The sequence below is a fragment of the Athene noctua genome, chromosome 5, assembly GCF_965140245.1.
Source record: "Athene noctua chromosome 5, bAthNoc1.hap1.1, whole genome shotgun sequence".
NCBI lineage: Eukaryota > Metazoa > Chordata > Aves > Strigiformes > Strigidae > Athene > Athene noctua.
Genome location: NC_134041.1, coordinates 29714522 through 29729005, shown reverse-complemented (window position 1 = coordinate 29729005; position 14484 = coordinate 29714522). Strand labels below are relative to the sequence as shown.

At 43.4% G+C, this 14484-nt stretch overlaps 1 protein-coding gene across 2 annotated transcripts; it reads left to right on the top strand.

Annotated features, from left to right (window-relative positions):
• Window positions 1–3196: 3196 nt before the first annotated feature.
• On the top strand, window positions 3197–13244 carry GORAB (golgin, RAB6 interacting). 2 transcript variants are annotated; one of them, XM_074908261.1, is made up of 5 exons: window positions 3197–3299; window positions 4137–4485; window positions 6866–6967; window positions 8723–8863; window positions 11482–13244. In XM_074908261.1, exons 1-5 carry the CDS (start codon window positions 3236–3238, stop codon window positions 11951–11953), a joined length of 1128 nt encoding a protein of 375 aa, XP_074764362.1. In that variant the 5' UTR covers window positions 3197–3235; the 3' UTR covers window positions 11954–13244. The 2 variants fall into 2 exon arrangements, with proteins under 2 accessions (XP_074764362.1, XP_074764363.1); XM_074908262.1 differs by lacking the exon at window positions 11482–13244 and having other exon boundaries at window positions 8723–8867.
• Window positions 13245–14484: the final 1240 nt, after the last annotated feature.

Genomic DNA, 14484 nt, shown 5'->3' with positions numbered 1-14484 from the left:
CAGTTCAGGAGGGAATCAGCAAAAGAAACTTTCATAGCATGGATGTCAAAAGCATCCTTTAAAAGATGAATTATATCACAAGTTATATTCAAAAGGCAGGACTTGCTTCTTGCTCCCACAGTGCCATCCATGGTTTGGCTGGACATGGTGATTCTACCTAAGCCAGTCTGCGTCATGCTCAGGCAAAAGATGGGATAGTATTGACATGGATACAGTTTGATAGATTTTTTTTTTTTCATTAGAAAGAAAAATAAACAGATTTAGGAAATTTTGGCTCTGTTTCTTTCAGGATGTTTTTTCCCTTGGCCTCTTGAATTACGTGTCAAAGTCCTTGGGAGTTCATGATAGGTTCTGAAACATACAAAAGGAAACTATCCTTCCCCTTTCCTGGTCTCACATTAGGTCTCAGTCTTTCACTGGGAAAATGTTGCTTTGTGTGTTACTGTGACAGTGCAGGGAGTGGTGAGCAGAATCAGGTTAAAAATACATAGCTAAGTCAGGGAGCCACTTGCTGGAAGAGCTCATCTGGCTCTTAAAAACCCCAAAAGTTTTCAGTATGAACTAAACCAATGCAAATTGAAGCTATGTCCTGGTACAAATTGTATCTGTCCTGGGTTGAAATGTCATCCGAGGTCTGACCCTGAGGTCTGACCTGGAGAGTCCAATTTGCCAGGCATTGATGACATTTCCACACTGATTTGGGAATTGCACAAGAAAGGATGTTTTTGTGATCTGTTGGCACTTGCTGCTTCTAGAGCCAGCAGACTCCAGTCTAACTACACCAACAAAATTGTTGAAGCAGTCACAGAGGTCTCCAGATCTGCCAGCAAGATAGCAGCTCTTGAAGCACAAAAAGATACGGGACTCAAATCCAGCCCCAGATATAAAAGGAAGGGTTGTGTTGTTGCTTGGGATGTTGGTCCAGAGGATGGAAGAGAAGGTTTCACTTTTCATCTGGCCTTGCCCAGTCTGTGTTGTAGCAACGTTTGCTTGGAAAATACTTTATTCCTAGGTGGCAAATCAGCCAGAGGACACGGCCAGCCACCATTTTCTAAATCTGCTGTTGGTAAATGCCCCGTGAAATGACTTCACTGCATTATAATTGTTCCTGGAGCAAGCTGGCCTGACGGCTGGTAATTAAACCTTTGGCTGATGGAAACTGTTAAAATGGATTGCTGCTTTGCCTATAGCATTATGGTTAACAACTCAAAACTCTTTATACTTTTTCCTATAAAACACGTGGGAGTTTTATGCCTGGAATATCTGTGGCAATAAAGTGAATCTGGTGCTTTATTTTTGTTTGTAGCATTACAACTTGGAAGAGAAGCCAGCTAAGGTTCAAGAATGAGATCTGATATTTGTACTTCACAAAGCACATTCAGTTGATGACTCTGAGTTTGGTACAGCCCATTACAGTGATTTAGATACCAGGGCAGATTTAGATTCCTTATACAGGCATCTAAAAGAGAATTAGGTGCCTACACCCTGTTGTAGGCCAACCCTTGTTGGGCTGGCCAACACTGGTTCATTGTAAAATTCAAGCAGACACGCGGTTCTGCTGTCTGGACTCCCTGGAGTTTGAGAGCATTTGAGTCAAGGTTGGATTATGAATCTCATTCAGATCTTCCTGTGCTCAGTCAGGTTCCCCAGAGGAAGCCACAATCCTGTCTGAAGAGCCACTCAGCATCCCCATGCCCCAGGCTCACCCAGGAAGAACCTCCCAGTCAGCACTGACGGAATTGAGACACCCACACTCCCCTTCTCCCCCACTGGATGCCCATGATGCCTCTGCTCAAGTATCAAGGCCTACAGCTAAGCTGTGGGTGAAAAATGGTGGCACTTCTGTCCCCTGAAGGCACTCAGCCACATCTGATGAGAAACACTTAACACCTGCCAGTGAGTGGCAGTTCAGGACTGCTTCTCCTCTGACCGGGCCTGGTATTTATGGGACATGTTAGTCACGCAGGAGCTGTTAAAAGTGCTGCTGTGATAAATTGCAAAGTCATACATGGTCATCCAGTTATGAGTTTGCTCTGGGAGACAGCAGTACTTTGGAGCTTGACTAATCCCTTACAGATTGGAAACAGGGAGGGATGTGGTTAGGCACTGAAAATGTCCCCGTTTTATTGCCGATGATGTATTATTTAAGCCTTCAGTCCCCTGGACTGCTTCAGCTAAGCCTGGGGCTCGTACCCTTGTGTTCCAGCCAGCTTTCTCCCACTGGGAGGTGAGTGCGCCTGCAAGACCTCCGATAGGCTTAAAGTGGCCATAAGAGTTTGGGCTGGATGGAAAAAATGCTTGTTTGCATGGCTACTGAGAGAATATTGCTGGATGTTGCAAAATCTTTCCAGCTGATACCTAAGGATGGAAGTACATGTGTGCATCCTTGTGCATAATGGTCGAAACAGACCTTCAGAAACATCAGTACAGGCAGAATACTTCTCCTTGATGATTTAGCTAGAACACTTAGCTGTGCAGATGTTTCCGCTCCATAGCTCCCTCACTACAGAAGTCCCAAAGATGTGCTCTGTATACCCTGCAGACCCAGCTCGAGATGCACTGGAGCAGGCATCTCACCAGCTCATATAACTACTTAATTACAAATTATAAATTACCAGGGGGTCGTAGTGATGCTCCTTCAAGCTTGCGTTATTTGGGAGAGGCTTCTCTTCATCATTTATACCTAATTAGCTGGGACTCACTGAGCTCTTTAGGGCATTACATTCTTAGGAGATCCTGGGACGTGCCCGTGCAGTGTACCACTCTCAGCAGAGCCTCACATGCCGTGTGCCAAGCCCACGGCAGCCCTGCCGCAGGACCAGCCTGTCCTGCAGCCCCTCTGCTGCGCCGCGAGCACCGCGGCCGTGACTGCCCTGAGGACCCACCGACGGGGCGCCGGGACTGCCCGCCCGCTGAGGAGCCCTGGAGCTGCCCCGCCGCTAAGCGGCAGCCGGGGACGGCCGGCAGCCTCCGGACCCTAGCGACCCCCCGACAAGAGCCGGTCCCGCTCTCCAGCTCAAAACCCCCCTCCCGCGGCCTTCCCCTCCCCGTCTCCCCAGGGCGCCATCTTCCCCGCCCCGCCCCCGCCGCGTTGCCGTGGAGGCGCGAGGCCCCCCGGCATCGCCGGCCGGGGCTGTCCGCGGCGTTCGCCTGCGGCGAGCGAGCGAGCGGCGCTGACGGGGCAGCCGCGGGCCCTGCCTGCCGCGGCGCCCTGTCAGCGGAAGGAGGAAGCGCCATGGCCGAGGCCTGGGCCGGCTTCTCGCAGGAGGAGCTCCGGCGCTTGCGGGGCCAGCGCCCAGGTACCGACCGCGACCGGGCTCTAGCGGGAACCGGGGCTCGGGCTCGGGCCGGACGCAGCGCCCGCCCCGGTTAGCGGGAGGGCAGTGGGGCTGGGAGCGGCGCGGAGGAGCCTCCGGGCCCTCGGCACCCCGTCAGCCCCCGCAGCTGTACCTACCTCCCTTCTCCTCAGCCCCCTGCATCTACACCTCTGTCCATCTCCTCAGCTTATCCAGTCAGTCCCCGCATCGAACACCTCAGCTTCTGCAGGCGGCCCCTCGTTTCCCCCAGCCAGACCCTCGGCCCCTCCCGTCCAGGCCCCATCTCTCATTGCTCTTGCTCCCTTCAGTCTCTCCACCCGCAACCTCTCTGTCACATTTCCAGATTCCTCAGCCCCTTATCCTGCACCCACATCTGTCTGTGCACTACCCACTCATGTTCCCAGCCACCTCTTTGCCCATTTGGCACCTTGTTTTTCCTCATTCTTCACTTTATAAACTCAGAGTTTGCCCATCAGACTGACTGGGGCCCTCCTTTAGCCCTAGATTTGTCTCGGTGATTCCCCAAGAGTTGCCTCACTCCTACCTGTGGTTCTTATTTAGTCCAGCAGTTCTGGACCCTTATGTCTCCCTCTCCTCATTTTGGGTGCTCAGATCCTTAAAACTCGCAATTCTTAGGTTAACAAAACATTTCTAGGTTCGTGGGTTTTCCCTCACATTGCCTTTCCTTGACACCCTGGTATAGCTTTTCCTTATGTTAGTTTTGCACCAGTGTGCTTGCCCAGAAAAGCTAATTCACAGATCTGTCTTTGATTTTAAGATTTGGTTTTAATTCCGTTTCTCCCTCTCATCCACTGATAGATTTGTATGAATCCTCAGAGCAGCAGCATCGCCCCCACACTGTGAATAAGAGTCGGAAGCAATTGCAAAGAGAAAAAGCCCTGCAGCAGCAAAGTCAGAAGCTGGGATTGCAGGGTGGAGTGGCTTCTGTTCCTCCTGAGCAGTTGCTTTCTATACCAAAACACAAGCCTTGTCCTTCTCAGCAGCCTGTGCCACCACCTCATCCTCCTTCAGCAGGAGATCAAAGGCAAAATGACAACCAAGACCAGCAGAAGGAAGTGACACCGGTAAATCCCTGTAATGACAGTGAGAATGCCCAGACCCGCCCTGCAAAGCTGAACTCCAAAGTGGAGAAAAAGAAAGTGGAATTGTTAGTAAGTCAGTAAAATCAAGGGATGGGTTTTATTATTGTGTATTGATTCATTCTAAAGTTAATTTTTCTGTATCTAATAGGAAGGTTTGAGAGATGATGTTTGCTTCCTCTGTGTTGAACCTTTTTTTCCCATCTCTAGTTGGGTAGAGCCTGATTCAGGACCAGTTTCTGTAGTATAATCTATGCAGATACGCACTGTGCTGTCTTAAGGGAATTACCCATGGCAGTGGGATGGTACATCATAAAGCACCCAAGATACCAGACTGTCTTAATGGTTTATGAAGATTTAAACTCACCATTGTGCAGTGTAGACAAGCCAGCAGCCACAACAAAAAGCCCTTTTGAGAGTAGATACGCTGTGATTGATGTAACTTTGTGTTCCCCTTTACAGTATTGCTGCAGTTTTGTTAATGCCAAAAGTGTTGATAAGGAAGTAAAATTTCAGGTTTAAGAAGTTTTCTAGCTTTTATGATGCAAGATGAGACCAATCTCAAGGCTCTCACCCTGTGCATCAGCCCACAGTGGGGTGCCTCTCTCCCTCAGAAGTGTTAAACTGATACATGTAAGAGAAAGGAAAAAGTACTAAACGTTGCTCTCTAGGAGTCTGATTGAATGTGGCAATTACTTTGTTCATCATCCAGAACTCAGATAGTAGCCTGTAAAAGGGAGCTGCATTCTAAATGCTAGAGAGGGCAGGCATTTCCAGTATGAGAAATTACTTGTTTTTACCACTTCACGTTTGTTTTCTTGTCTGTATCCAAGTGCTAATCTTCTTTTATATTTCAGCAGACAAAGCAAAGTCTGAGGGGAAAAAAGATGAACTCTTTTTCTAGGACATACAGTTTATTTTTAAAACACTTTAACAATGCTGCTTAAGCCTTCAGTTCCTGTGCTGGTCCAAACTTTTCTGCCCAATATAATCAACAAACTCTGGCTGGCCATCAAACTTTCATGCATCATTTGTATTCCCTCAAAACAGGGATCAGCAGCTTTCCACGTATGTCAGACCGTACCTCTGGTTAGATCTATGTCGGATCTCAGAGGGGACTGAAGATGCTTCCCACTGGAGAGACAGGACTGTGGCAGTCATCAGCACTTGTGTGGAGAAGCAGTGCATGGCTTCTCTGGAATTCAAAACTCAGAAGGATCCTGGAGGTTCTGTTTTGCAGAGGTGCACCTTGAGAGGCTACAGCTGATGGCCATGCTGCCTGCCATTTACCTGCCCGGCTCCTGTCTGGGGTCACCTACCTGCAGATAGCTGTCCCTTCACAACAGTAGCAGCATTTTGAAGAGCCGTGTCAAATTCCTCATGTGGGTGCAGCTCACCAGTAGTACTGGCTGTTCAGCTCCTTCCTGGTGGTGAAAAATGCAGACATTATTTGACTGGGGATAAATGCAAAGAAGTTTTTCTCTCTGTGGGGAGTAAATGATGTTTAGCTGCAACACCCACCCCCTCAATCTGCTGAATTCATCTCAGCCTGTGCACTTGAATTTAAATCTTATTAAAAATACTCCTCTATATGAGGTTTTAGGAGAAGGGTGATGAGAAGTCTGAAGAGATATGAAGAAATGGTTGTTAAGGTTAACATAGCTGAGTAACTTGACTATTTTAAAGCGAAGTTCTTTTTAAGCTGAGACTTCTTGAGAGAGGGCACAACAGGGCGGAAAGGGGGCAAAGCTGTTTTTGTTTCTTCTTAATCCTGCCCAGTTGTGTTGATGCAGATTGTCCCCTCTCACCAGAGACCTTGTCTTCCATCCTCTGGGGCTGGTTGTATCTCTTAGTGGATGTAGCCTGGGAAATGGTATCCATATAACTTTCCCTGGTGGCAAAAGGGAATTCTTGCCATTCCTCATTGCTCATTTTCACTGTAACTTTACCAGCCTTTCATTTCTATCAGTTTAATTATTCGGGGGCTGTATTGTAAAGCAGATCTGTGAAAGGATCTCTTTTATGGAAAAAACATTTCCAAAAAAGAGACTGTGTTGGCAGACTGAACAGATGGCCACTTGTAGCAGCCAGTAAGAAACTTGAAACTGTTTCTACCTAGTGGGGAAGCACATCCTTTAAATGAAAAATTCCATCCATTTCTGAAAAAGTGCTGTATGTTCCTTCTTCCAGCAAAGCTGAATTAACCAGCAGCTTACTTGCTTATGAAGATTTTTGTTCTGATCAGCAGATTTCATCTGGAAATGTTTTATTGGTCTGAATGACTTCTTGCAGATGATTCTTCTTTCCTCAGAACTGAAACCTGTTTATTGTTGCTTTGACATTTTTAGAGTTTGCTCCAGGAAATATGATGGTGAATATCTGTGTCATTTGGGGAACAGGGAGACAAATGAACTTTCTGTTAATTTTGATCTTCTTGTCAATGAGCAGGCAGGAAAAATCACGATGGGAAATTCTCCAGCAAGAGCAGCGGCTGATAGAAGAGAAGAATAAGCGCAAGAAGGCACTCCTGGCCAAAGCTATTGCTGAGAGGTAGGGGGCTATGCTGCAGCATGGACTGAAGCTGAGGAAGGGATTACTTTTCATCTGCAACCAGTTGTATATCTTCTATTGAAATCTCACTTTTTCCTCCTCTCTGTATTCTCTGTGTACTACTCCACAAGTGAGCACCTGTGATCAACATTTCCCTCTGATGACAAGTGCTGGCTAAGAAGTTGTGACTAAGCTTTTCACACTTCCAAAGCTGCAGCTTTTTGCAGATGGAAAAGTTATCACACAATTCGAGAATTAGCTGAAGTTCTTGTGCCTGTTATTAAGGGCATGTTTGGAAGTTGCGGTGCTTGGGTGCTCATCCCTGTTCTGTTCCTGATTTGTTTTTAAGGAAAGTTTATTGATCCTAACCTATGAAGAAAAGCTATTTCTGTTTGGGCTTTTGACTCTTACTAATATGTGAAAACAAAACACACATTTAAGAAGGTACCATTTTATCCCTGGATCATTAGAAGTTACAAAAATTCACACGTTCTCACAGTTGTTATCTCTTGCTCTTCAAGTGACCAGACTTTAAGGCATTGTACAATGTTGTGCACCAAGATAGTTTAAGACTAGAGGGAAGGCAACGTTTGTAGGCAAGGGTATTGGAGCAGCTGATAGCACTGGATCAAGGAAGATCAGAAGCTTTCAGGCTCACAGTGCTTTCCCAGACATACATTATGTTCTGCCCATTAAAGCTCTTGAGTGGCACAGGTAACATGGCCAGTACTGCACAGAAGGTTCTCTTTGAGGTTTTAAAGATTTTGTTTTCCTTTGCCAGGCAGAGGTAGAACACAAGTATGTTTGGTTTGACTCACTGTAGGACAGTAAACGTGGGTGTGACCACCAGGCTCAGTTCTTCCTCCTGGAAGCAGAGCATGAGGAGAGAGAGGAGGACTTGGAAGGTGATTGCTAGGGGGTTATGTCTGACATTCAAAGGCGGTTTTCAGGCTCAGAGCAATACTACAGGATATCTGTTTCTCTCCACCTACATCCGCTGGTCTAAGGAGAGATGGTGTCACTGCCTACACATCTCGTCTTGCTTTCTTTGGGGTACAAAGCAGTGGCTGAAAGCATGGTTTTGCTGGTGGTGATGAATGACAGCAAAGTGACCTGGTGTAAAAGCTTGTTGAAAGTTACTTAGCTTGCTTGGGAGTAAAATCCATCAAAGCTTGCTGCCCTTAGCAACATTTAGTTTTCAGAACTTTGGAATGAATAGGCTGAGTTGAAAAAGGTTGCATAAGGCTTGATTGAAATCCTTTGTGTTTGATGTAAAACTTTCCATTGACTTCATTGGGATTTGGCTAGGCCTTTTGGGAATAATTTTACAAAATGGAAATCAAGCTTAGGTTAGGTGACTTTTTGGCCCCTACTAACTGGGCTTCTTTGAAAGGGGATATTTGCAGGGCTAAATACCCTTCCCCCTCTTGCTCCCTCCAAGCCATTTCCTGTTTCCTTACACTGAGAACTACTTAGATACAGCAGCTTCTTGTGTGTTTCCACAGTGAAGAAACACAATCCATTTTAGGCACTTTGATTATAGTCATTACGTAATTTTGCTGTAGTCCTTAATAGCAGGCATTTTATATCCCTGTGGATATTAAAAAAGATCAAAAGTCTTAAATCATAAAGGAGAAACCTTCTAAATAGCTCTTAAAGAAGTTAGTTGCTCTGCAAATGAAATGGGGCCCATTATGTCAAGAAGAGAGGATTGAAAAGAAAAAGAAAAAAAAAAAAAGCATCTTCCTTTTGCAGATCCAAAAGAACTCAAGCTGAAACAGTGAAACTAAAACGAATTCAGAAGGAGTTACAAGCTCTGGATGACATGGTATCTGCTGACATTGGCATCCTGCGGAACCGCATTGATCAGGCCAGCTTGGACTACTCCTATGCCCGGTAAGCAACCGACAGGGAGGAGGGAATAGTCCTGCCCGAGTAGAGGGAGAAAATGCTGTTTCCTGTCACCGAAGCAGTAATGGCGTTATGTCATTCTAATAATGTGTAGTTAAAGTGGTCACAGTCTGGGGGGCTTTCAAATCTTGAGGTAGAAGTGTGCTTTTTATTTCCTAATTTTTCCCTTGGAATCTGGAAACTGAAGTAGTTTTTCTGACTGCAGACTGTGCTTTCCAGCTTTGTGCTGTCACAAGACATACTTACTGCTTTAACTGTGCAGTTGTCCATAAGCCCTGCTTTATTGTTTCAAGGTTGTTTATTTCTTCTCGGGGGGAAAGATTTTTTTTTAAAAGTCCTAAAATGAAAGTCCTTTTCAGGGAAACTTGCTTGTTGATGACAGCTCTGGTCCTGTTGGAATCAATGGGACCAATTAAGCTTAAAACATGTAATACTGCTGAAGTGCTTTTGGAACTGGGACCAAAATTTGAAGGAAAAAGCAAGCTTTCACCCTTCACAATGTGCCTTTAATCAGTCTGGTTCTGATGAGTTCCTTAAATGCAAGAAATTAATCGGAACACCCTATTAGTTGTGGGTAAACCACAACACCATTAGATAAACATCAGCATGTTTATGTAGCCATTTAATAAAATGAAAATGTTCAGTTGCGGTTTTTGGTTCACGATTCAATGTGTTAAACTTGTATTTCTCCTTATGACTTCTGCTATACGTTGACCACAGGCCAATAAACATGGTAATTAGTCTTAAAAAAAATAGCAGTGGTAGCTAAAAAATAAAGATCTCTTTTGTGTAATTATCATTTGAAATATCTAAGGTTATCTGTAGTTTCAGTAGCTGAGTGTATATGAATACAGAATTTTGTATCCTCAAGAGGAAAAATATTTCAGTGTATTTTAGGCTTAAGTTTGGTTTCTAAAACCATTAAATGCTCCTGGAAATTTCCTTACCAAAATTTTGTAATAATGTGTCTTATTTGAAATGCTTAATGCCAAAAGAGCATATAACATAAGTGTCTCTGACATTTGGAAAGCAGTTTTTAATGAAGGTAACAAAAGGGGATGTTGGTAGGACGAAGGGGATAGTTCTTACAAAATAGTTAATGACTTTCATGAACTTAGTAAGTCTTTCTTTTTATGAGTGAGGGATTGGAAATGTGAGTTAGATACTTTTAAGTGTTGTAGGTTTTATGCATTATGAGCCAAACCGGATTTACTTTTAAGTGGTGTCTTTTTAAGCAATTTTTTAGTTCTTGCCTTATATTTTACGGCTAAAACACAATTTCAGTGGGTCAAAAAGTGCAATATTAAATAGTCCTGAGCACATACATAGTTAGGGGCATTTGGCAATTGTCATGGAATGGAATTTTCATAAATATGATATGAAGAATGTGTGTGAATTCAAACCAAAGGTTTTAACTCTGCAGAAGTTTCCAGCATAGCATTAGTTTTTCCATTTCGCATACCTGACCCAGGAAGTCTTGACTTCCTTGTGGGGGAAATGTAAGTGGTCATCTGCCGCCCACTGCAGCCATAGCCTTTACAGCTGGGCCAAAGTTTTTGTGATTATTATGTAAAAGAACATATTTGGGAAGGCTCTTCTAGGTCTTATTTCCTTCTGTTTCCCTGAGCAAAGGATCTCTCCTATCTTTCTGTTGCTTTGTTTAATGAGATATTTGAATCTGATTTTATAAAACAAACAGCTGGATTCTTTATTCAATCACCTTATTAATAAAAGTTTTATGAACGCTCTGTAAGGTACATTGCATAGTCATTCTGCAAAAGCCTTTACATGTTCCCTTTCCTGATGATCAAGGTTGCATCTATCTTTCTATTAATTAAATCAGAATTAATATACAGATTAATGGAATGTAGTGGAAGATGCATCACTAATGTGGACACCAACCATTAATATCCCAGATGTGTTAACCTCAATAAATATTTGGAATATTTCCTTTTTGCTATATTTGTCATGACAGGAAGTGCAAATTCCAGGAGGTGTGTGTCAGGGGGACGCTTACAATAAAATTCTACATCTGTTGCCACACAAAAGTTGTGATCACTATTGATGTCATATGCTATGTCAATCTGTGCGGCTCATGATCTTCTGAATATGTGGGTGGCCAGAAGAGTGCCCTTCTAGACCAAATCCGAATGTAAATGTGTATAGCACCATTGTAGCATCTATCTGTCGGGTGGATGGTTGGATTAGAAAAAACACAACACTGTTTTGCAGTGTTTCAGCTCACTAGGTAGGTGTTCATAAGAAGTGTGAAAACATTACAGTTTCTGATGGTTTCTTTCTGCTGCTAATGATGCATCTCTTAGGCAGTAAAAATGCTTGTTCGTGATTCAATCTGTAGATTTCAGATGAGCAAATTAACCCTTGGAATACAGCAGCAGTGGAGACTTGTGTCAGGAGGGGAAGATTTGATCAATTCACACTTACTTTCTTATCTTTTACTAATGTAGCAGCATGTCATGAATAGCTGGCATAATGTATTGCAGAGCATGTTGCATTTCAGGGGCGCTTAAAGTATCTGTCCATGTGTCAGATCATAAAGTGCTTTGAGAATTAACACACTAGAAATTATGATGATTTTGCAGGAAGCGGTATGATAAGGCTGAGTCGGAGTATGTGGCAGCCAAGATGGACCTCCAACACAAGACGGAGATTAAGGAGCACCTCACAGAGCACCTGTGCACAATCATACAGCAGAACGAACTCCGCAAGGCCAGGAAGCTGGAGGAGTTAATGCAGCAGCTGGAAGTGGAGGCAGATGAGGAAAATCTGGAACTTGAGATAGAGGTGGAGCGGATGCTGCAGCAGCAGGAGGCAGAAGCAGGGAGACAAGCCAGCCAGTCACACAGTCATGCCGGGACAGCTAAGGAAAACTCCACTCCCAGTGTTACGGCACAGGAGCATGAGCATGCTAACCATGCTGTCGCTTCTCCTGCTATTTCTGAACAGTTGATTCAGTCTCAAAACTCCAGTACCAAATTCCTCTCCAATATGGACAGCCAAACTCAAGCAGTAAATGTGACTTCAGGAAACTCCCCAGCTTGTTCTGCTACATGACTACTATATTCAGATAAGCAAGCCAGTTATGGATGATACTCTCTGCAGGCTTGTGTGCTGTATGTTGTATCTGGGCTTCTGCAGTGCCAGTAATATGCACGTCATTTCTCTTTTCCTTTAATATTGTTTTCAAATGTTAAAGGCTCTTTTTTTCACAAGAGTCCCATTTGGGGTTCACCATCTGTCATCGGTCTGGTTTAAGTTCCTGTTCTGATGCTCAGCTCTTGACGGGGCTTTGTACCTTCCTGAAACAGGATACTTGGAAGTGAACAGTAGGGTTTTTCCAAAGGTTTTCTGTATATTGGTATCACAGGTAGCTGTTCCAAGCAATGTGCAAGAGATACATATCTACAGGAGAAAACATCCCAATTTAGTCTGCTTCTGAACACTTTCTGTCCCCTGACAACCGTGATAGTATGTCTTCCTTTGTATCCATAAGGGATTGGTTTTCAGTGGTTTTTAATCCTGTGAAAGCCAAATGCTTACTTTAATTGTCTTTGTAGCTGATCCTCTTTCCTGTACCTGATTTAAAGGAATTTTGCATATTGAGGCAAATTAGAAAGTCAGTTGTAATACTTCCTATTTATCACTTTGCCTATTTCTTTCAGGTAATGCTAGATCACACAAGGCTATGTATCGATAACGTTATTATCTATGAAATCACAGCAGTTACGATTTAACAAAAACGGTGCATTACAGTTTAAGACATTGCAGAATGTATGATGTAGAAGTAGAAACACACAAAAGTGAGCGTGTTACAATTAAAACTGTTAGGTTACAAACATTTTTCTCTGTCATAGTTGCCTCACAAGATCCCTGGCTAAATATTGGAACTTTAATGAATAACCCCCATAGTATATCAAAAGTGAGCCCATTTTTGTATGCAATTCAATGCATTTTCTTGCCTGAAGAGCAGGTTTGTACCCCGCAGGAAGTTCAGCTGGTTTTTTTCTGTTGCCGTTGAAAGGCTTTAAAAAGCTATTCCAGGTGGAGAAAGTCTCAGGAATTAAAACAGATGACATAGGAAAACCTCCCATAGACTGATTGCAGCTGCAAACCGTGGGGACTGCATTCAGACTTACCTGTTTTGTAACAGAGGAAGAAGGTGCTTTCATTGTGGAAATAGATTCTGTAATTCCTGACCTGAACGTGTCAGTCTGTTTATGAATGACTTACTGAATTATGCCATCAAGTATATAAATGGGACACTGATTGTCTCTATAGCTTTAATAGTGGTAAAACATGTCACTACATTTCATTTTTATTTTATTAATAAATCAATACATCTTCTATGCAATGTGTTTACTTTCAGTTGTGGTATCTGATACTAATACACATATCCAAGACAGTTTTCCACAGGAGGTGATAAATGACAGAATCAGATATGTCCTTTGGCAACTTTCTTCTGTGTGAAAATAAAATCTTGAAAAAAAGCTGTTCCAAAATATGAAAACATATGAAGCAAAGACATGGCAGGATACAGCTTGGCAGGAATCTTTTCAACTAACTGTGGCCCAAGGCAGCAGTGGAAAATCTCTACTGGTGCCTCCCATACACAGGAGAAAGAGGGATAAATCTGTTTCCTAGAGAAGCCACTCATAATCAGGGCTGACTTCAGTTAGAAAACTCCAAAGTAACATTTGAGATACGTGTGAAGCATTGCTCTGTTGCTGCTGATACACTGCATTCCCTGTTATTTTGCTGGAAGACCTGGCGTAAAAGCCAAAGATTTGGTTGTATTATGGGAAAATTGTAACTGACTTCCTTGCTCTATCTGCAGTTCCAGAACAGCTTGTAGCAACCTGATTATGGTTTTCAAAACTGGATACCAGTAAGTGCAATAATAATTTAATTGTACCATTCTTATTTCCATCCTCTGCAGCTGTCCCCAGTCGCTCCTCAAGAGATTCTGAGTCCTAGTGGATAGGTCTGTTCCTCATTACAGTTGTATTCAGCTCATCAGGGGACATACAGAAGAGCATCTGACAGAGAGTTGAATTGTAATGGTATTTACAGGAAGCACATAATACCATATTGTGTATAATTTGTAGTTTTCTAGTAGGCTAAGATGTGGTTAAAATAGTCCTACTTGATTGCACCTTGTTGTCATGGGTGAGGTTATTGTTTAAACTCCTGAACCAAAAAAGGCAAAAAATTGTAAGTTCAAGGATCTTTTTGACAGCTACTTAAGAATATGAGTTTCTTAGAAGATGAGTAAGTTTATATCCAACAAAATTACTTAAAAGCTGAAAAATTCTCATGTGCCATCCTGATAGTGCTGTCACTGTTTCTGCTTGAGAGGGAAGATGCTGTTAGAATCAGCAGTTTCTGTTCTCTTACCAGTCCATCGAAGTTCCTGCACAATGAAGTGAACTGGCTGGAAGCCACATGAAACAGCCATGTAAAATAACAATAGGCAGCCTAGAATTTGGTCACTCTCACTAGACAGGGAGCCCAAGAGTTAAATTCTTTGATCTGAGTTACGGAGTCTTTCTCTGACGTGTGATATAAACCACTGCCATGGTGTCAGT